The 18,586-nt window shown below is 39.6% G+C and overlaps 1 protein-coding gene across 3 annotated transcripts in view; it reads left to right on the top strand.

Moving 5' to 3' along the window:
- FBXW8 (F-box and WD repeat domain containing 8) overlaps positions 1 to 18,586 on the top strand; it is a 189,018-nt gene that overhangs the window by 141,874 nt on the left and 28,558 nt on the right. For 2 of the 3 annotated variants that reach the window (XM_029619164.1, XM_029619165.1), the window contains exon 8: positions 11,982 to 12,109. In XM_029619164.1, coding sequence (XP_029475024.1) covers positions 11,982 to 12,109 — 128 coding nt within the window. Of the gene's footprint in view, positions 1 to 11,981; positions 12,110 to 15,730; positions 15,781 to 18,586 lie in introns of all 3 variants that reach the window. The other variant, XM_029619167.1, reaches the window with a different exon arrangement.

The raw sequence follows: 18,586 nt of genomic DNA, 5'->3' as shown, positions 1-18,586 counted from the left end.
CTGCTTTTAAATCAAACATCCATTATTCATGTATATTAAACTGCTTTTTTGTTGTTTTTTTTTACTGGCTGTTTTGTGTATGATTTACTTCTCATTTTACTTTCTATCACTCTGATTCTTTCTCATTTACTCCTTTTAAATCTTAGCTCATCTGTAAAATGATAGGGGCAGTACATTTACCATATTGCTACAGTCTAGTGAGTGCCATCGTTAGCGGACTGCAAGTCATTACTGACTTCTGTAAGCTGTCCATTGGCCTGTGTGAAATGAGTTGATGGTCTTCATTTAATTCCCACTGGACAGCCATCCACATTAGAGGCAGACCAATTTTTTATCAATACTTTTTAATTAAAATCTTTCTCCAAACAAGAAAATATTGGTATTGTGTCACACAGTAACATAAAGAAAGAGGTGAAGAAATGCAGGAAAACATACCAGTTAAAAAATCACCTCACAGCATAGATTGCACTTGCCTTACAACAAAAAAGCTGTCTAGTAAATTTATTTTACCAGGCTTAAATAAAATGGAAATGATTTTAATTTTTCTAATACATTCCACCTTAATTAAATCAAATGTCAACTTTTCTTAACTCCTCAGCAGTAAACCTGCATGCAAACAAAAAAAAAATTACATAGATGATAAACTATAGTTCAGAATATGTAGACCCCCGGTCATATATATATATATATATATATACCGTTGTTCTAAAAATCATGGTAGTTTGCAATAAAAACATTGTATAAAACATAAAATCGCATACATTCAAATACAAAATGATTAATTTACATTTAAAACAAAATAGCTACAATAAAAATTTTCTGTTGTCTCTTCCGAACTGCATTTTCTGTTTGTCTTGGTTAGCATATGCTAAAGTAAATTGCCATGTCTTAAATTGCTTGCTATCTTTCTGTACACGTAGATCAACTGGTATTGTGTTCCAAAGTTTTGGTCCAGCAATTAAGAGTGCCCTTTCTCTGACTTTACTTAAATGAGCGCCATGCACTGTTGGAACTAGGAGTGGCAACAAACACAAAAGGTGGAATCGGTATAAAATGGACTTTATTGAATCTTGCCCGACTCTGGCCGAGTTTCGCTCAACGAGCTGCCTCAGGGGCTTAAGAGCCACTTGAATTGGCTCAGATTAGCACGGACATCTCATATGTCATAATTAGAGAAGCATTTATCAGCGAACTATTGGATCTGTTTTAAAACAGATACTTTCAACAGCAGACCACTGTAAGAGCAATGATATCCCAATTCTACTCGCCGCTCAACATAATGCTGTGCAGAGAGCGGCGAGTAGAATTGGGATATCATTGCTCTTACAGTGGTCTGCTGTTGAAAGTATCTGTTTTAAAACAGATCCAATAGTTCGCTGATAAATGCTTCTCTAATTATGACATATGAGATGTCCGTGCTAATCTGAGCCAATTCAAGTGGCTCTTAAGCCCCTGAGGCAGCTCGTTGAGCGAAACTCGGCCAGAGTCGGGCAAGATTCAATAAAGTCCATTTTTTTTTAAATTTATGTGTTTATTCAACTTTTCATTTTTCATAAAGGATATTACACAGTTTGTAAACATAATACATCTTCTCAAGACTAGTCCTAACAAGATTTACATTAATACATTCTGTGAAAAACCTAAAGAACATCATTATTAGTAATTACAAAACCTGGATTAATAATATAGAGCAGTTATTTTCAAGAAATATTAACCTTATAGTAATATGAGCCAAAATTATCCTTAATTCCCCTATTGTACAATAGTGGTCTACATGGTCTACGGGGTCAAGTATCAAGGAACACACGCAATTGTTCAGATTGATTAAAAACATATCGCGTGTCCTGATGTATTATAATACATTGGCAAGGAAACCGTAAAATGAATTTATTACCACGCACTACGACTTTCTCCCTTAAAGTTAGAAATTCCTTCCTCCTTAATTGTGTATTATAAGCTACGTCAGGAAACACTCTAATTGGTTGACCATGAAAATTGGAGTTTTGATGCCTAAAATACAATCTAAGAATAGAGTCCCTCTGAGAAATGTCTGCAAAAGAGACAATTAGAGTAGCTCGGGTATTTATCTGCATATCAGAAGATTTTTCCAACAATTCTGATAAATTTATATCTTCACTCTGTTCTACCGAATCTTTCACTTGCTTTTCTTTTTGAGTTATATAATATATCCTAGATATTATTGGGATTGTTAAATCTGTAAATTTTAGAATATTTTTAAAATAACTTTTAAACAATTCTTTAGGTGATAGTAAGTGAGTTTTTGGAAAATTCAAGATTCTCAAATTTACTCTCCGAATCTGATTTTCAAGTTGTTCTAATTTGTCAGAATGGATTTTCTCAGATTTGATTAAATTCAATTGTACTTTTTCTAATTCAGTAGTTTTAGTTCCCAAATTTTCTACTGCTCCATCCAATTTTTCAATTTTTGTTTGTAACACTTTATTATTACTCAAAGTTTCTTGTACTAGGGAGGTCAGATCATTAATTGATTTCTGCATGGTGAATATCATATTACCTATACCCTCCAATGTAAACTTAGTAGATGCAATTACAGGTTCATTAAACATAATTTTTTCCTTATTCCCTCCTACCCCCTTCTCCTTAGCAAACATTTCCGTACTAAGTTCCCTCTCTTGGTCTTTTATGACCAAAAAATCAGGTTTCAACTGGGGGGGAGTATATGTTTCCCTCCCCCTTCTGAATAGCCAGGGAAGAGACCAAGTTCAAGTTAGATTCTTCAAGAACAAATTCTCCACCAACCTTCCCGGTTGGTGGTTCTGGTGTTGTTGGGGCACCAGGGCTCAAGGATGTCTCATATGCCAGGGAATTCAGTCCCTGCTCCTGGGCTAATATTCCAGCGGCATCATCACCTGGTGTTAATTCAAGGGCTCGCACAAAAAGATCTGAGATACGAGGCTGATTTTCGTTAATAACTGGAGTGGAAGTCACTGTTTTCCCCTTCCTCTTGGTGTGTGGCATTACCAAGATAGGTTAGGGCCAACATATAAAACATAAACCAGGTACCTTTAGTTGTTATGATCTTTTTGAGACATCATCACTTTAATCCAGGTTCCGTTGATTGCCGAACTGAATAAAGTCCTCATCGAACCCCGGTCGAAGCCCGGCAAAGCCGTGCGCCTCTTAGGCACGCGTCTTGGCAGCGCGCCGACGGCGAGTGCGCCGTACAGACGCTGTTGTTGTAGGCGTCTGGCAGGCTCCGCCCTCCGACGTCAGAGCCCGGAAGAAGAGCAGGAATTAGGCTGGGCAGGGCAGCGTCCCCTCCGCTCAGGAAACAATGACAAGAGATCATTTCAGCAGATAAAGTACCTCCAAGCAGCGGACTGCTGCTACCCACAACAAAGCAAGTTCAGCAATAGATTTCTCCCCTTAGGACGCCGCTGTTGTAGGCGTCTGGCAGGCTCCGCCCTCCGACGTCAGAGCCCAGAAGGAGAGCAGGAATTAGGCTGGGCAGGGCAGCATCCCCTCCACTCAGGAAACAATGACAAGAGATAATTTCAGCAGATAAATAAAATAAAGTCCATTTTATACCGATTCCACCTTTTGTGTTTGTTGCTGTCAGCCATCTTGGATCGGTTACCGGTTTGTTTTCTTGGAACTAGGAGTAGGCCTTTATTGGCAGATCTTAAATTCCTAGTCGGAACATATAGGTGTAATGATGCATTCGGCCATTCATGTTGTGAATGATGGTAAGTACTTTGTATTGTGACCTAAATTTAATTGGTAGCCAGTGTAGTGACTTTAATATAGGTGTAATATGGTCATATTTTTTTTATCACCTGATAGTATTTTAGCTGCTGAAGTGGATGGATTATGCTTGTGGGTAAACCTAAAAATAGTGCATTGCAATAATCAAAATCGCTAAAAATTAAAGTTTGTAACACTGTCCTAAAGTCATCATGTAGGAGAAGAGACTTTTTAAATATTTTAAGATATTTAACTTGAAATAACCATTTTTTGTTTAATATGTTTTTTCATTGACAGGTTGCTGTCAATTACGATGCCTAGGTCACAGCCATGATCAGATCCTACATGTTAGAAAGCAAATGAGAATACAACTAATTGATAATTAGCTTGACATATGACTTGAAATAAGCAAAGAATGGATCCCATATGATATAAACTCTTTTTCTTAATATCCCTAGTGAGTTTGTCCATTGTTGCAGTATGTCAATATCAATATTAAGTAACAGTATCAGATGATAGGTTGCAAACTGCATAGAATCACGGCCTTCTTTAAGTAATATTGAAATAGTAGCTCTATAAATGGAATCAAACAGGCATCGCAATATATGATTCAACAGTTTCTAACAAATTAATACTACTTTTTTCATGCAACTTATAAAGTTCAGCCAGAAGAAATTCTGATCCCATTGTGTTCCCATTGCTCAAGGTAGATATTGCTTTATACAATTCTTCTAGTCTAAAGAGCTATTTATTTATTTATACCGTTATAGAGAGAACCATGTCTCTGTCTCTACGGTTTACACATTAATACTATAAAAACAATAAAAATCAAAATACATTAGAATAAAAAATACATTAAATCAATCAATTCAAATAAAATCTGACTAAAAGTAGCTAAAAATCATTGCTTAAATAGAAACAGTAAAAAGAAGCAATAAAACAAAGTATCCCAATATCAGATCATTTGACTCTGTCTGAAATTTAAGCTGCACCTTGTGAATTAATCCCATAAGCTTGCTGAAAACACCAAATCTTTAAATCCTTTTTAAATGTTCTCAGATTCGACTGAAGTCTCAAGTTTTTGTGGTAAGGTATTCCATAATTTTGGACCAGCGATTGATATCGCACGGTCTCTAACCTCGCTGAGATGTGCGGATCTTACAGTAGAAATGGTAAGCAAGCCTTTGGCAGATCTCAATTCCCGTTGGGGTACATTGAGTCTAATAGTTGAATTTAATCAGTCTGTCTGTCTTTCCATATAGAATTTTATGAATAATACACAACATTTTATGTTTTATTCTAAATTCTACTGGTAACCAGTGAAGGCTTTGTAAAACTGGGGTAATGTGTTCTCTTCGACTGGTATTCGTTAAAACCCGGGCTGCGGCATTCTGTAATACCTGTAATGGCTGAATCGATGTTTTAGGGAGGTGTAGCATTGTAGAGTTATAATAATCAATTCCTCTAAACAGCATGACCTGAAGTACAATACTAAAATTGTCACTAGAGAGTAATGGCTTCAAATGTTTTAAGCATCCTTAGTTTACCAAAGCCTTCATTAACTTTTTTTGTAATGTGGGTCTTTAAATTTAATTCCAAATCTATAAATAAGCCTAGTTTATGTTCTGCCTTGCTCAGTTATCCTGTCTGGTAAATCACATTTATCCAATCACTGATTTTTACTTCGTGAACTATATAATTCTGTGCAAAATTCTGCAAAATCTCCGCAGCTTCAACAGATTTATAAGCCTCTGTTTTTTTTGTTTTCCATTTTTTCTCACGTTGCCAAAATAACTTGCTATCCTTATTGTTATATTCATTGAAGTATCTCTTGGTTAGCTTCTTCTAATGGACTCTGAAAGAATTCTATGGTACTAATATCACTTTTAATACAAACTAGGCTTTGTAATATCTTTACTTCTCTTGTATATCCAGGCTACATATTTCAGTGTGAATTTTCAAAGACTTATGTGGGGTTTATGCCGGAAAAATTTGTCATATATGGATAGAAGTAGCTTTTGTGTGAGCCAAGTGAATATTCAGAAGGCTACCAGTTTAGGAGGTCGGTGAACCTGTGCTTAGACGTACATGTGTAGGTAAATTTTCTAATAAGAGAGATGAGCATACAGCAGCTAACTTAATAAAATACCTGCCTCCGTGCATAAAATGAGGGTTTTAATGTGCACGATACAATTATTTTGTACACAAGATTACTGTATGCATACTTTTATAAATAGGTGTACAAACTATCCCCTAGATTAATCAAAATGCTATAATATCGCAGGCCTAACGCCTGCGATAAGGAAAAGAGGCATGTTTAAGGTAATTTTTTTTAGTTACCGCACCACGCGGTAACATAGTGCTTCACATTTTTGTACTATGTTATCTCACCCTAGCTTGATGGACTCTCTAACAGGGTACCATCAAACTAGGGCGAGATAACATAGTACAAAATTTAATCTTTGTGAGACTTTCCTCACTCCAAATGACGTCAAATCTTCACCGATGTTTACTGTGCTGTTTGTATGTCTCACTATGCGTGAAAACCTGGATCCTAAACCACCAGCACCTCACCTCGAGTTATTGGCTGCCCCTTCTATGGGCTTCCCCAGAGGTTCTCTCTCTCATCTCCTCTCTCGCCCCTCTTCCCTCCCAAGCCCAGAAATGGCCAAAATGCAATCTGAAAATTTTATCACCAATTACGTTACGGCCTTTTTGGTCATATTGCACAGCTTAATGCCAGGAAAAAAAGTGTAGTTATTTCTGGCGTTAAAACCGTGCGAAAGCTTGCATTATGCTATTGCATGGTGCGATATTGCCCCTCATTTTCAAAAATCCTGCCCAAACTCCTCCCTAATCCTGCCCCTTCCCAAAATTTGCATTTGTGACGTGCGCTAGTGCTATTATTGCATGCGTTATGGTGTTAATGCATTATCCCCATAATGCATTTTGATGAATGATCCTGTTAGTGGTTTCCTGCAGCAAAACAATGCATGCATACTGAAATGTACACATGTACTTTCAGGGCAGACATATGCAGTACTTTATAAACGGTGTGGCTCCTGCTGCACAGTGTATAACATCCAGGCATAACTTGAAATGCACACCATTGAAAATGACTTTCTTCCTTTTCAAGAGCAGTTTTATTATTCTGTTATTTCTTAGGAACAGAGATTAATGCAATAACACTCATTAACGCTGCTTTTTCAGCATCCCATACTGTAAAGATATTCATTTCACCTGTATAATTATATATTCCTGCCAATTTAGTTTTTCAATAATCATGGAATCTTTTAATAAAGCTCTATTGATTGCTTTATTTTGTTTTGGGATCATATCAGCCTTTGAGCAATAAGCAACACCATGGCGTGGTCAGATAATTTATTCCCAAATGAACAAGATCTCAACAGGTTGACTCAGGCATCTGAGACAATCCACAAATCTATTGAGAAATAGAACTTCCACATCAAAGAATAAAATGTGCAATAACTGGCCCCTTTGTTTAACAAGCTCAATGCATCAAGCAATCATAACTTCTTAATAATATTCCATATCAATCTGGCTTCATTATCTGATTCTTTTTTTGACCTAAGGGAATGGTTTTCTATGATCACATGGGGAGAGGCACAATCCAGGTATTTTCTTGAGTCACTTCTTTTTAAGTCATGATCCATGCTCTGTCAGTTTCCATGTCTGCAACTGGATTCACTGTAATACAGTTCAATGTCTTGGCAGCAGGGTAGCCTCTGAAACAAGAGAATGTGTGACACTGGCCAGCAGATTCTTAAATAATGTTGGCCAATTCATCACAAGATAACCTCAGGCAATCACTAGATTCAACCCCTGCCCCTTCTTGCATTATTCAGTGTTCCTTATGTGGTTTTTTTTTTTTTTTATCCAAGGTCCAAATCGGCTTAGTTTCTAAGAGATCATAGGGTTAGTACCTAAGGTGGTATGACTACAGAGGACTCAGAGGAAGATTATCAAGCATCATCAGAATATAAATCCTAATGAACAACCAAATGGAAAGCAGAGCCTGAAATATTTATAACAGTCTTCAAAGAAGCAATTTTTCAGGGGGCTTAATTTTAATTTGCACTGATCCTTTTTTTTTTCACAGATCTTCATCAGGTTCCAAAAAGAAAAACTTTGGAAACCTCTGAAAAATGGACTGATGGCAACAGCTGCCTTTTTGTTCCTTATGTTAGACTGCAGTCATTTTTTCTGTCTTTTGACATGTCACTATCATCAGTGAACGCTGCCAGATTCAGCCAAGCAGTGCACGAAAAAGAAAAATTAATGTAATGCACGGCCTTAAACAAAAGAAACCTTTGCTACATGAATTATTAATATCTTTAGTCTGGGGCAATCCAATAAAACAAAGTCCCATTTGCTCAGTCTTATTAAGAGTGAAGGCAGAGCGAGAGAAAAATGGGAAGGGTCATTAAGGGACTTGTAACATACAAAGTGATGCCTCTGGGATGGATAATGTCTTCTGTAATCTCTGTGGTCTTTAACCAAATAGAATGGCAGGGTATTTGTGGTTCATTGAATTGTGACATGTTGTAGAGAACATTTGATTTCCATCCAGCAGCTTTGACCACTTATGTAGGAGAAACTATAGTTGATAGCTTATTTTATTCATTTAAATATTTGAAGGTAACTTTTTTTTGTGCTACAAGAATCTCATACAAGCTTGGAGGAAAGAACTATAAGATGAGCAAAGCAAAAAGATTGATCTTGCTTGCCTAAAATGGGCACAAAAAAATCGCACTCATACTGCTAGAACCATCTCCAATAGAGCATATTAATTTGTTCTGAGGAGTCTGCAAATTTCTTGATGAATATTGGAATGGTTCAGATGGCATTTCCAAGTGCAAGGCAACGATATATGCACACGCATATAACAACTATATAAGATTAAAAATTATTGGCTCCATGGTGTGACCTAACATAACAGGTGGTGGGTTTACTAACCTACTGATCTGATTGGTTGGTCACACCTTGGGGCTAGTATTTGTTTAATGTCATATAGTTTCTTCCCCTCCATTTCCTGGTAATAACAAGAATCCTTAGACTGACAGAGGACTGTATGGAAATTGGCAACCAGTCTGCCAGCATCAGGGAGTGTTCTGTGGGCTTGTTGGCCTTTGCTTTCTGGACCATGAAAGCATCGATTTGAATCACACAGACCTTCTAGGACAGGAGACTGAAACTTTTGCATCACAACAACCCTTCATTTCAACTGCTTTGGATGAGGCCATAAAACTAGCTCTGTAAAGAAAAAAAAAATGTATTTTAAAGTTAGATTATATTATGAATAATACATAAACGTATTGTGTATCGCCTTCACCTCCCTTCTTAAAATTAAAAACCACAGTAGAGACGAGCATGATTGCCTCATTGGAACAGTAGCCTGCTGGGTAGCCAGGGATTTGGGAGGACCAATTATGTATCCATAAGGTCAGTAACCTTTGGTGTCCATTATGAGATTATAACTGCAGGCAACGACCCGAGAATGTTATGTAACAGGGGCATCACCTCTCTATGTGCATTATAGGATTATAAAGCATCCCGAGACTTCATGCCTTACTTGCCCTTTAACACAAGCCGTCATGTCAACTCTTTGGTTTTCCTTCTGATATAAGCTGAAGATAATGGAAGTAAAATGCTCATACTAAATAGGGGGGGAGGGTTGTGACTGCTCTTGAGTAATATATTATAGAATCAAAACATTCTGTAATTTATAGCATTTTAAACGTTCACCAGTTCTAACCCTTGGGCCAGTCCTATGGCTCAATGGCACGTGCTGTGTACTGCTGCATAAAGAGCTTGGGGTTTGATTATCAGACCCAGATCGTGTTCTCCAGGCTGGCTGGATCTGGAAATGCTATGGAAGCCCCTGCGGGGAAGGAGTCTGGGCTATCACTTAATGGTGGCACCTAGTGGCCAAGCTTAAGGTTCACCTTACCTGCGTTCTGGATTGAACTGTGCTTTGTAACCTCTGGTCCCAGATTATTGCTGCGTTGGCTGGATAAAATTGAAAGGGGAGTATAAAATAGGGGAAGAACCCAAAGTACAATTGAATGAAGGCTCTCACCGCATTAGAGGCTGGTTTCGATTGAGCTGCAGGTCCAAAGGAGGAGGAGAAAACTGCTGGGCCAGAAAACCTCCCAAAACAAAACTCTCTTGGGGATTTCTGGGATCATTACCACCAAGTAAGTCAGGTTATCCTAAGAGTGGACATGTAAGCAACTGTTTCTAGGCTTGAAGTATCAGTTTGACTTAGTAGTACTGAGTAATGGGTTCAAGTCTTTCATCAGAACTGGGACTCAGACCCAATGCTAACAGATGGGAACACTGCATTATAGGAAGAACCAATCCTTGCTACAAACTATGCCAACCAAAGCAGAGTGTGACTAAATTTTTGAAAGAAGCAAGATAATTAATTGTGGTCTTTACTCTGTGTTCTCTCAAGATGCATGGATAGCTGCTGACACCTTTCTCCCTGTCGAGGAGACCACAGAATCCTGTGTGGTTCAAACTACGGAAAGGCAAGAGCACTTCTAGTGGGGAGAAAGGTGTTGGCAGTCACTCATACACTTTCGAGTGAGCATTGGTCTTATCTCATAACACTTATGTAAACGCCTACATGTACAGTATTGTACTGCTCTCATCCCTAACATGGCTGCACGTTTGGAGGGAAACTTTCAAAGGGGTTTCCACAGGGAGAAAGCATAAATCACCTGTCTGAAAATTGCCCACCCTGTATGCGGGTAAAAGTGCACACCTAGCACCATAAGGCTTGCACCTGTACCCACACTGCACACAGCTGTGATCAGAAAAAGGAGGCGCAGATGTTAGGGGTGCTTTTCAAAGAGAAAGTCTGCACAGACCTTACAGCAGTGCTGGTCGTTTGAAAATTGCGCCCTTGGTGATTTTCTTATCACAGCCTGTAGTGAGCCCCTTTGTATTATTTCTTTTCTTTTGCTAATAGGATTTAGGAAGACAAGTTGTATGTAGCATGATCTTTTTCTTCTTATGTGACTTAGAATAATGACAATATGCTGCATAGTATTCTGTGACATGACGTAGCCTCTGTTGACCAAAACTTATAAAACTTTCAAACTTTATAGGTGAAAAATTAGCTCCAAATTTTTGTTTTTCTTGTGAAGCGTATTTTGCCTTGAAAATTTGAATAATGAGTGACTTTTCAGGACTTCAAAGCCAAGCATCTCGTACTATATCCAGAGCAATATTAATTAATGCCTGTAACTACTGTTGCACCATGTTATGTTTCTTCTTGAATTCAGCACTTTTTACTCTGTACATCCTCATCTCCTCTGCCAAAGGTGATGAGGCCAAGAGAGTTTCTTGCATAACATTTGCAGTGCCACGCTAAGCTCAGCCAGCAGGTGCCTGTGTCATAGCAGTCCATGAGACATCCTTTCCTCCAGTGATGACCGGCCTGAGCCAGATGTGCCTGCACCTTTGTGCCACCACGCCCACAGACATCGCCTTACCTCCCTGCCTGGGCCTTTTACAGAGAATAGAAACGGCTTCCTTCATAGTAATCTGGGGTGTAGTCTCTGCCTTCAAAGCTGCACTGCTTTATTCCACTTCTTCATTTTGGACCCTGTTGTAGATTAAAATACATGCAGTTCCACAAAATATAGTGGCTTCAGAATGAAATGTGTGTTTAAAGATATTTTTCAATGTACCTTTAGATATATTTATAAGTTCCTTGGTCTGCTTTATGCATTGCATCTCTTTTTTGTTTAGGGGCAATTTTCAAACAGGTACTTTTGTACTTCTGAACCTAGTACCTAATTTTCAAAGAGAAAAGACTTGCATACTTCCCCTTAGAAAATTGCCCATGGGTTCAAGAGATGAGCAGATTTTGTTAGAAAACAGCGTGCATATATTTTGACAGGCCAATCTATGAACTCTATTGTCTAACCTCCACCCTAAACACACCACAGGAATGCCATGCCTCAGTCCTGCTTTAAAGTACATGTGCCTCAGAATCTCGTGTACTTTCAGCTGCTTTGAATTGAGGACACGTTTAGAAGCCGGTTTGCTTGGGAAAATCATTATTTACCTGGGTAAATGGCTTTGAAACCTGTCCTCCCAATGACCAAAATGGTGCTTTTATTTGTAAGCCACTTGAAATCTTCCAGAACCCATTAGTAGATCCACACTGATAGGAGGGGACCTGCTGCTGTATCCCGTTTATCTGTTTCTTCTGATTTCAGATACAAGTGTACAACCTACACACCAGTCAGTGTTCAGTGACACTGGGCAACTCGGCTGGAGACTTCACATGCATCAGCCTGAAGGACAGTCCTCCGAACATGCTGGTCACTGGCAATAAGGACAGGAGGTGCGTGCAAACGAGCTGATAGTCTGCTTTTCATATTGTTGGTCACTCTTCATGAATCTTGCGTGACAGTTCGTAGATCATGAAGACATTAATCAATTAGTACTTTCCCACTCTGTATTCAGGGTGCACTTATTTCTCCTAAATGATTTTAAAAAATGTACTTCTGTATTTGATCTGCACCCGAATGTTAGCATGTTAATGGTGTTGTATGATGATCTCATCTGAGCTTTGTCAGTGTTGGGACCACGCGGTTACATTACTGCTCTGTAAACATGAGTTTAAAAGCACAAATGGACAAGGCAGTGATTCTTTACAAGGCTGTGATAGTTATGGGATTATTTTGTAGAAGCTGTAGGAGTTATGACTCTTAGAGCTGATATATGAACATCATAACACGTTCTGGGATCTAGAATATAATGAACATGATGGTACAGACTCCTAAAGATGCATTCGCACCAGTCATACAGCACTTTGAAGGGGTAATTTTGAAAAGCCTGCAGTGTTCTCAATATATATAGATTCTTTAGCATGCAGATTTCATATTTGAAAATCGCCTACTACATACATGTGTTAAAAGTGCCCATGTAGATTTGCCTGTTCTGTTTCTATGAATGGCTAATTGAAGGTAAAATACAAAATTTTATGTTCCACAATTCATAGCCCTTCAAATTGGATTATATTCAGGTACTGTAGTTATTTCCTTATCCCCAGAGGGCTTACAGTCTAACTGGTCATTTTTCAAATTGCGTTAGGGTGTTATTTTTCACATCGCACAGTTCATATGCAAATTTTGAAAGTTTAGTCAAAGGGGAGGAGTTTGGGTGGGGTTTATGAAAAAGAGGGGTGTTTTAACGTTTCATGCGATAGCATAACACACGCTTTTGCACGTCTTAACACCGGAAATAATTACACCTTTTTCTGGCATTAAGCTGTGATTTATGCCTGAAACGGGATTTGCCCTTGCTTGATAAAGGGCAAGAGTACATTGTAGAAATCTCATCTTTGTGAACCTTTCCTCATTCCAAATGACATCAAATGTTTACTGATGTGTACTGTGCTCGTTCGTACGTCTGACTGTGCATGTAAAACTGACCCCCAAACTCTAGGCCACCACCAAAACCTCACCTCAAGTTACTAGTTGACCCTCCTACAATGGTATAAATATTTTGACTTATATGAGAGCCTTATAAAGTGTCTCTCTCTCTTGCTTACTCTTGGCTCCCCATCCTCCCTATCTCTCCATGAGGCAGCCAAAGTCCATCAAATAAACTTTACAGACCTTAAATTTGTAGCATAGACCCCACCCCCAAAGCTATCCATTTTTTTCAATATTATCCACTGCCTTCCACTCTAGCCCACACTCCTGAACCCTCTGGACTTGCTAAACTTGCCCTGATAGTCTACTGCAGGGGTGGGCAAGTCCGGTCCTCGAGGGCTGCAAACCAGTCGGGTTTTCAGGATACTCCTAATGAATATGCATGAAATAGATTTGCATACAACTGAGGCAGTGTGTATGCAGGTCTCTCTCATGCATATTCATTAAGGATATCCTGAAAACCCGACTGGTTTGCAGCCCTCGAGGACCGGAATTGCCCACCCCTGGTCTAGTGGGAGCCTGGAGTACACCTGGTGGTGGCCATTTTTCAAAATGGTGCCAACTGGCCTGTCAAGTGATAGGGGCAAACGCAAGCTATCAACTGGCCCAGCACCGTTTGAAAATGGCCACCTCTGGGTTTGGAGCCTAGAGGATGCTCTGGGCCCCCACTAGACTACCACGACAAGTCCAGGGTGATTAAAAGGGTGGGCGGGATGACCTGGGAGAATTTTGAAAATGGGCAGCTAATAATGAGCTGCTTTGTATACATTTGCATACAAAGCATCTGATTAATGGAAGGAGCGGACTAAAAGACTGTTTAAAGAAAGAGTTACATCAATTTTCATAGCCAACATATACACACGTTTGCTTTGAAAATTATCCAACTAAAACTATCCACACAGGATTATATCTGGTCCTTTGTGCCCAAGAAACATTTCGGAAAATGTATGCCCACACTTTTGAAAATCCCAAAATATTGCACATATGTCCAAACCCTTCCCCAACAGGAATGCCTTTGCTTGATCCAGGTAGACTTTGACACACACAGGACATATGAGTAAGTTTACCTGCATATCACGTGGCCAGTTTTATACTAAACCCTTCCCATTGGTAAAGCATCATTTACTTGCAGAAAAGCTTGTGAAAATTACCCTCCTTTTGTGAACTGAGTCTTAAAAGGCAGTGCCAGGGTTAGAGCCCTGGAGTTTTTTACTTTCTGGGCTGTGTTCTGGTAACAGCCAGAGAGTAGTTTGTTCTTACTGGTGCTGTCTGATTCCTGTCCAGAAGGAAGCCCTCAAATTTTGAGCTTTGTAAAACTAGGGAGTTGTTTTGAGGGAGAATGATTGTCGTTTTTATTGGAATCCAGATTTCAGCATTGTAAGAAGCCATTTAGGTTAATATTAGCACTCTTTGATTAAATCTACTTTTAGAAAGACAGTACCGAGTAGGAAATGATCCTTGGATTTTTTTGCTGACTCTGCAGGTCCCCAACTCCCAGACTGAAAGAAAGCTTTATAAATAAACTTTAAGGTCTCTTTTTCTGACCTGTCAATACAACCTTTGTGGTCTGTCAACAAAAGCAGGGTACTGGGTAGTAACTGGGCACAGTTGCAGGTTTTGCTTTGCTTTTGGAGCATTCTCTGGGTAGACTTTATTTTGCCATTCGTTGGACATAGTTGGTGCACAAACTAGGGAGACTACTTTTGAATGTATTTACGCCAGTGGGGGACTTTCTTTTCCTGACAATTTGCTTGGCATTGCTGACTTCACTTTTTGGGATTAAATAAAAACAACCTCTGGGATAAATCTTGGCGAACGAGAAAGGGGGGTGTGTGTGTGTGTGTGTGTGTGTGTGTGGGTGGGGGGGGGGGGGGTCGAGACTACATGCCAAATAATACTGATAGTGTATTTCAGAACAATATAGTGTCCCTCAGGCAACAAAACTAAAAAAGTACTTCCAGATGAACAGAATCCAGCTTCCATTTAGCTGATTAGCAGCTTTCGCTTTAGAGTGCCCGCCATGCCCGCAGAGTCCAGTTTTTGCCCTTTTTTTTGGCTAGTAGTCTGTGATGTCTGATCCAGTGCCCCCCCCCGAGACATGTGATATGGCACAAATCCAGTTCCTAATAGCTGTCCCTTAGCCATGCCTCGGATCAGGCTGCAGGTGCTGGTCTGGTTCTGTGCTGCACTATCAGATTGTGAGGCGGACACTTAACACTGCCAAATCCCAGGCCGCGGTCCCACCAGTGGAGCAGGTTGCAAAAATAATTGACTTCTTTTTTTTTTCTTTCTTTCTTTCCTTCCAGCATAAAGTCAGTATAAGCAGGCAGGATACTTAGTGGAGAAAATACGGAGCACTGCTTTTTATTTTTTATTTTTAAGAGTAAGTGGAAAAAGGCATGCGTTTAGATGTTAAAAATCTGAACTGGTGACTTCACCTTGGAAAAAGTAATTTCTAAGTTGGCAATACGAAAAAAACTTGTAGGTTTTTTGTTTTTTTTTTGTTTCCGTCATCCACCTGTTAGGAGAAAATTATCAACACCTGAAACCTTTTTGGTTACTTTTAGAAGAAAAGGTAAGTTTTTGAAGCTATTAAAAAATGTATCCTGCTTAATTACTGTGTTGTGGAAGTCAGTACTGCTTGGTGGTACAGTTTCATAACTTTTTTCCCTTCAGAAATAAATGCTGTTATAATCAAAGGGGGAAGGGAGATAAGGTTAATAATATGTCTAGACTATGCTTAGAGAAAAAGGTCCATGAGGACTTCTTAAATACCTCTGTAAATGACAGAAACTTGTTTAGAAAAATAAAATGGAAACCACGAGGGAGTGGCTCTGTTTGGCTCAGGAGATCGAAGGATAATGGCTGCGGACTGTCAGAGCCAGAGGTTTTGGAGCTGTTGCGAAGATGATGAATTCAGGCCCATAGGAAACTAACTTTATAGGATCATCATCGTGTCTGTGTGTCTCTCCTGCCAAGAAACGTTTTAATCGTTCAGTTTCATTTAAATGTGTGCCATAGATAGTAAGGTACCCAGTGCTCCCGACCCTTGCTTTTCATGTGCCCTTGATGCCACTAACCCTTAAAATCCTTTTTTTTTTTTTTTTCATTCCTTAGTCATCTGAAGTCTCAGGAAGGTCAGAGCACACTCTGATGTCAGTGTGTTTTTAGAGATGCACTGCCATTGGTTAAGACTGAATAATCTTAACTCTGCCCTGCGGTCACTGTTGACTTGATTTCTTTACTAGTTTTTTGGGGGTTTTTTTTAATAGGGAAAAACAGTCTGTACTTAATGATGTACCTATTACACAGAAATTCACGTAATTAACGATAGGGACAATGTAAAAAAAACAAAAACCAAGCCTGTGCCAGAATCAGCACAAAACTTTAGTACTAATCTTTCCTACTACACTTGAGGAGAGGATGGAGTCAGAGGGAGGATGTGACCTGCTACAAGCTAAAGAGCTGGCATAGGTGTGAGTAGTGACGTTCCACCCAGGATTTGCTTCAATTGATTGGGGGATTGTGGGGTACCATTCTCCCTTGTGCTGGGGTATAGCCTAGTGGTTAGAGCAGTGGGCTATAAACAAGGAGACCAGGGTTTTGAGTCCCACTGTCGCTCCTTGTGACCTTGGGCAAGTTACTTTACCCTCCATTGCCTCAGTCCTACAGACTTAGATTGTAAGCCCTATGGGGATAGGGAAATACCTACAGTACCTGAATGTAATCTACTTTGAAGTGCTGAAAAAAGTGGAATATAAATCTAAAATAAAAACACATGGCCCTGAATGATGTAGTAAACTAATAGTATGCAAATCAAACTGATGCTAAAAATCCATGATAATCCCAAAAAACACTCCAAAACTGGCATTAAAACCAACATATAGAAAAATTCAGTAAAAATTGGCGCTAGTTTAAAAAATGCTACGTTGTTCCCTTTTGGTTGGCAGAAGTGACCTAGCCTGACCTGTGGTATGACTGGGTGATACACAGATATCCATCTGTTTTTTTGGATATTCCTCCTTTTAGGGAAGTAAAAGGCAACCTCTTCCAGGGCCATTTTGTCAGTGCAGGATGTGTTAGGCGGGCTCTGGACTAGTCATTGGAGATTTTCTTGGTATTGGTGCTTTGCAATTGCTGAGTGGTGTCTTGTATGCTGCTTGTTTTTCACTTGCTGATTCCCATCCTTTTCTTTGTCTGTGTTCTTGAGTGAATCTTTAGAGTGGATCTAATTGTTGGTCTTTGATTGTTTGTCTTTTTGTCCACTTTTGTGTTTAGGTTCCTGAAAGAGTGGAGTGGATGTTCATGGCTGTAGGGAGAATGGAGTGTGACAGGCGGACGAGAGGATAGGAGGAGTGTAGCCAGGGAGGGGAGATGAAGGCAGGCATTGAGTGGTGTGCGGGAGCTAGAGGGGGCAGTTAGTAGGGGTGTGCATTCGTTTTGAACTTAATGTAAAACGCAACTTTTTTTTTTTTTTAACTTAAAAAAGGGATGAGGCGAAAACGATCGGATTTCCAACGTATTCAACATAGCTATGTTGAATACGTTGGAAATCGCGATTGTTGATCCTAAATAAAAATTTAAACCCCTCACCCTCCTTAATCCCCCCCCCAAGACTTACCACAACTCCCTGGTGATCCAGCGGGGAGTCAGGATGCCATTTCTGAACTCCTTTGCGAGGAGCACGTGACGTCGGCGCCACGTCGGAGTGACGCGGCGTCACGTGATTCCCCGCGGGTTCACTACGGGACCCTCGTTGGGCCCAAAAGGAACTTTTGGCCAGCTTGGGGGGGTCAGGAGGCCCTGTATCTAGTGTATATATTTTTTACTCCATTCTGTACATAGTTCACTACCGTTTTACTGTTTACCGTTTTCTTGCATCTTTGCCTTATCTCCTCTACAGCCTTTGCTATGTCCCTTCCCTTTTACCCCTGTTCATTGTATTTCCTTTCCGTCCTTTCTTAGTTCCAATGTAAACCGACATGATGTTTGCACACTAATGCCGGTATATAAAACCCTTAAATAAAAAAAAAATTTAAAAAAGTCCATCTTGAACTTTTACTTGTGCAATTAATTTTGAAGTTAACTAAACATTATGAAAATTGTACTTGTCATTTTTTTCTTTCTTCCTTTTGGCCTATAATTTGCAGGACAGTTTGGAAACGTCAGACATGAAGATGGTCAGCCCATGATAAGCATTATGGGCCCATCCTCAGACAAGAGGTTTCCAGGCCTGTGTTTCACAGGCGGCCTGGGTTCTGCATCCTTGTACAGAGATATCTAAGACCGGTTTTGCAGATCTCTCTTCCAAGGATGCAAAACCTGACACAGGTACCCCAAGGTTAACAGATATGTGATAAAATGAAAAACGCGACCTGTCT

The sequence above is a fragment of the Rhinatrema bivittatum genome, chromosome 11 (assembly GCF_901001135.1).
Source record: "Rhinatrema bivittatum chromosome 11, aRhiBiv1.1, whole genome shotgun sequence".
NCBI lineage: Eukaryota > Metazoa > Chordata > Amphibia > Gymnophiona > Rhinatrematidae > Rhinatrema > Rhinatrema bivittatum.
This window is presented reverse-complemented; position numbering and strand designations above follow the sequence as displayed.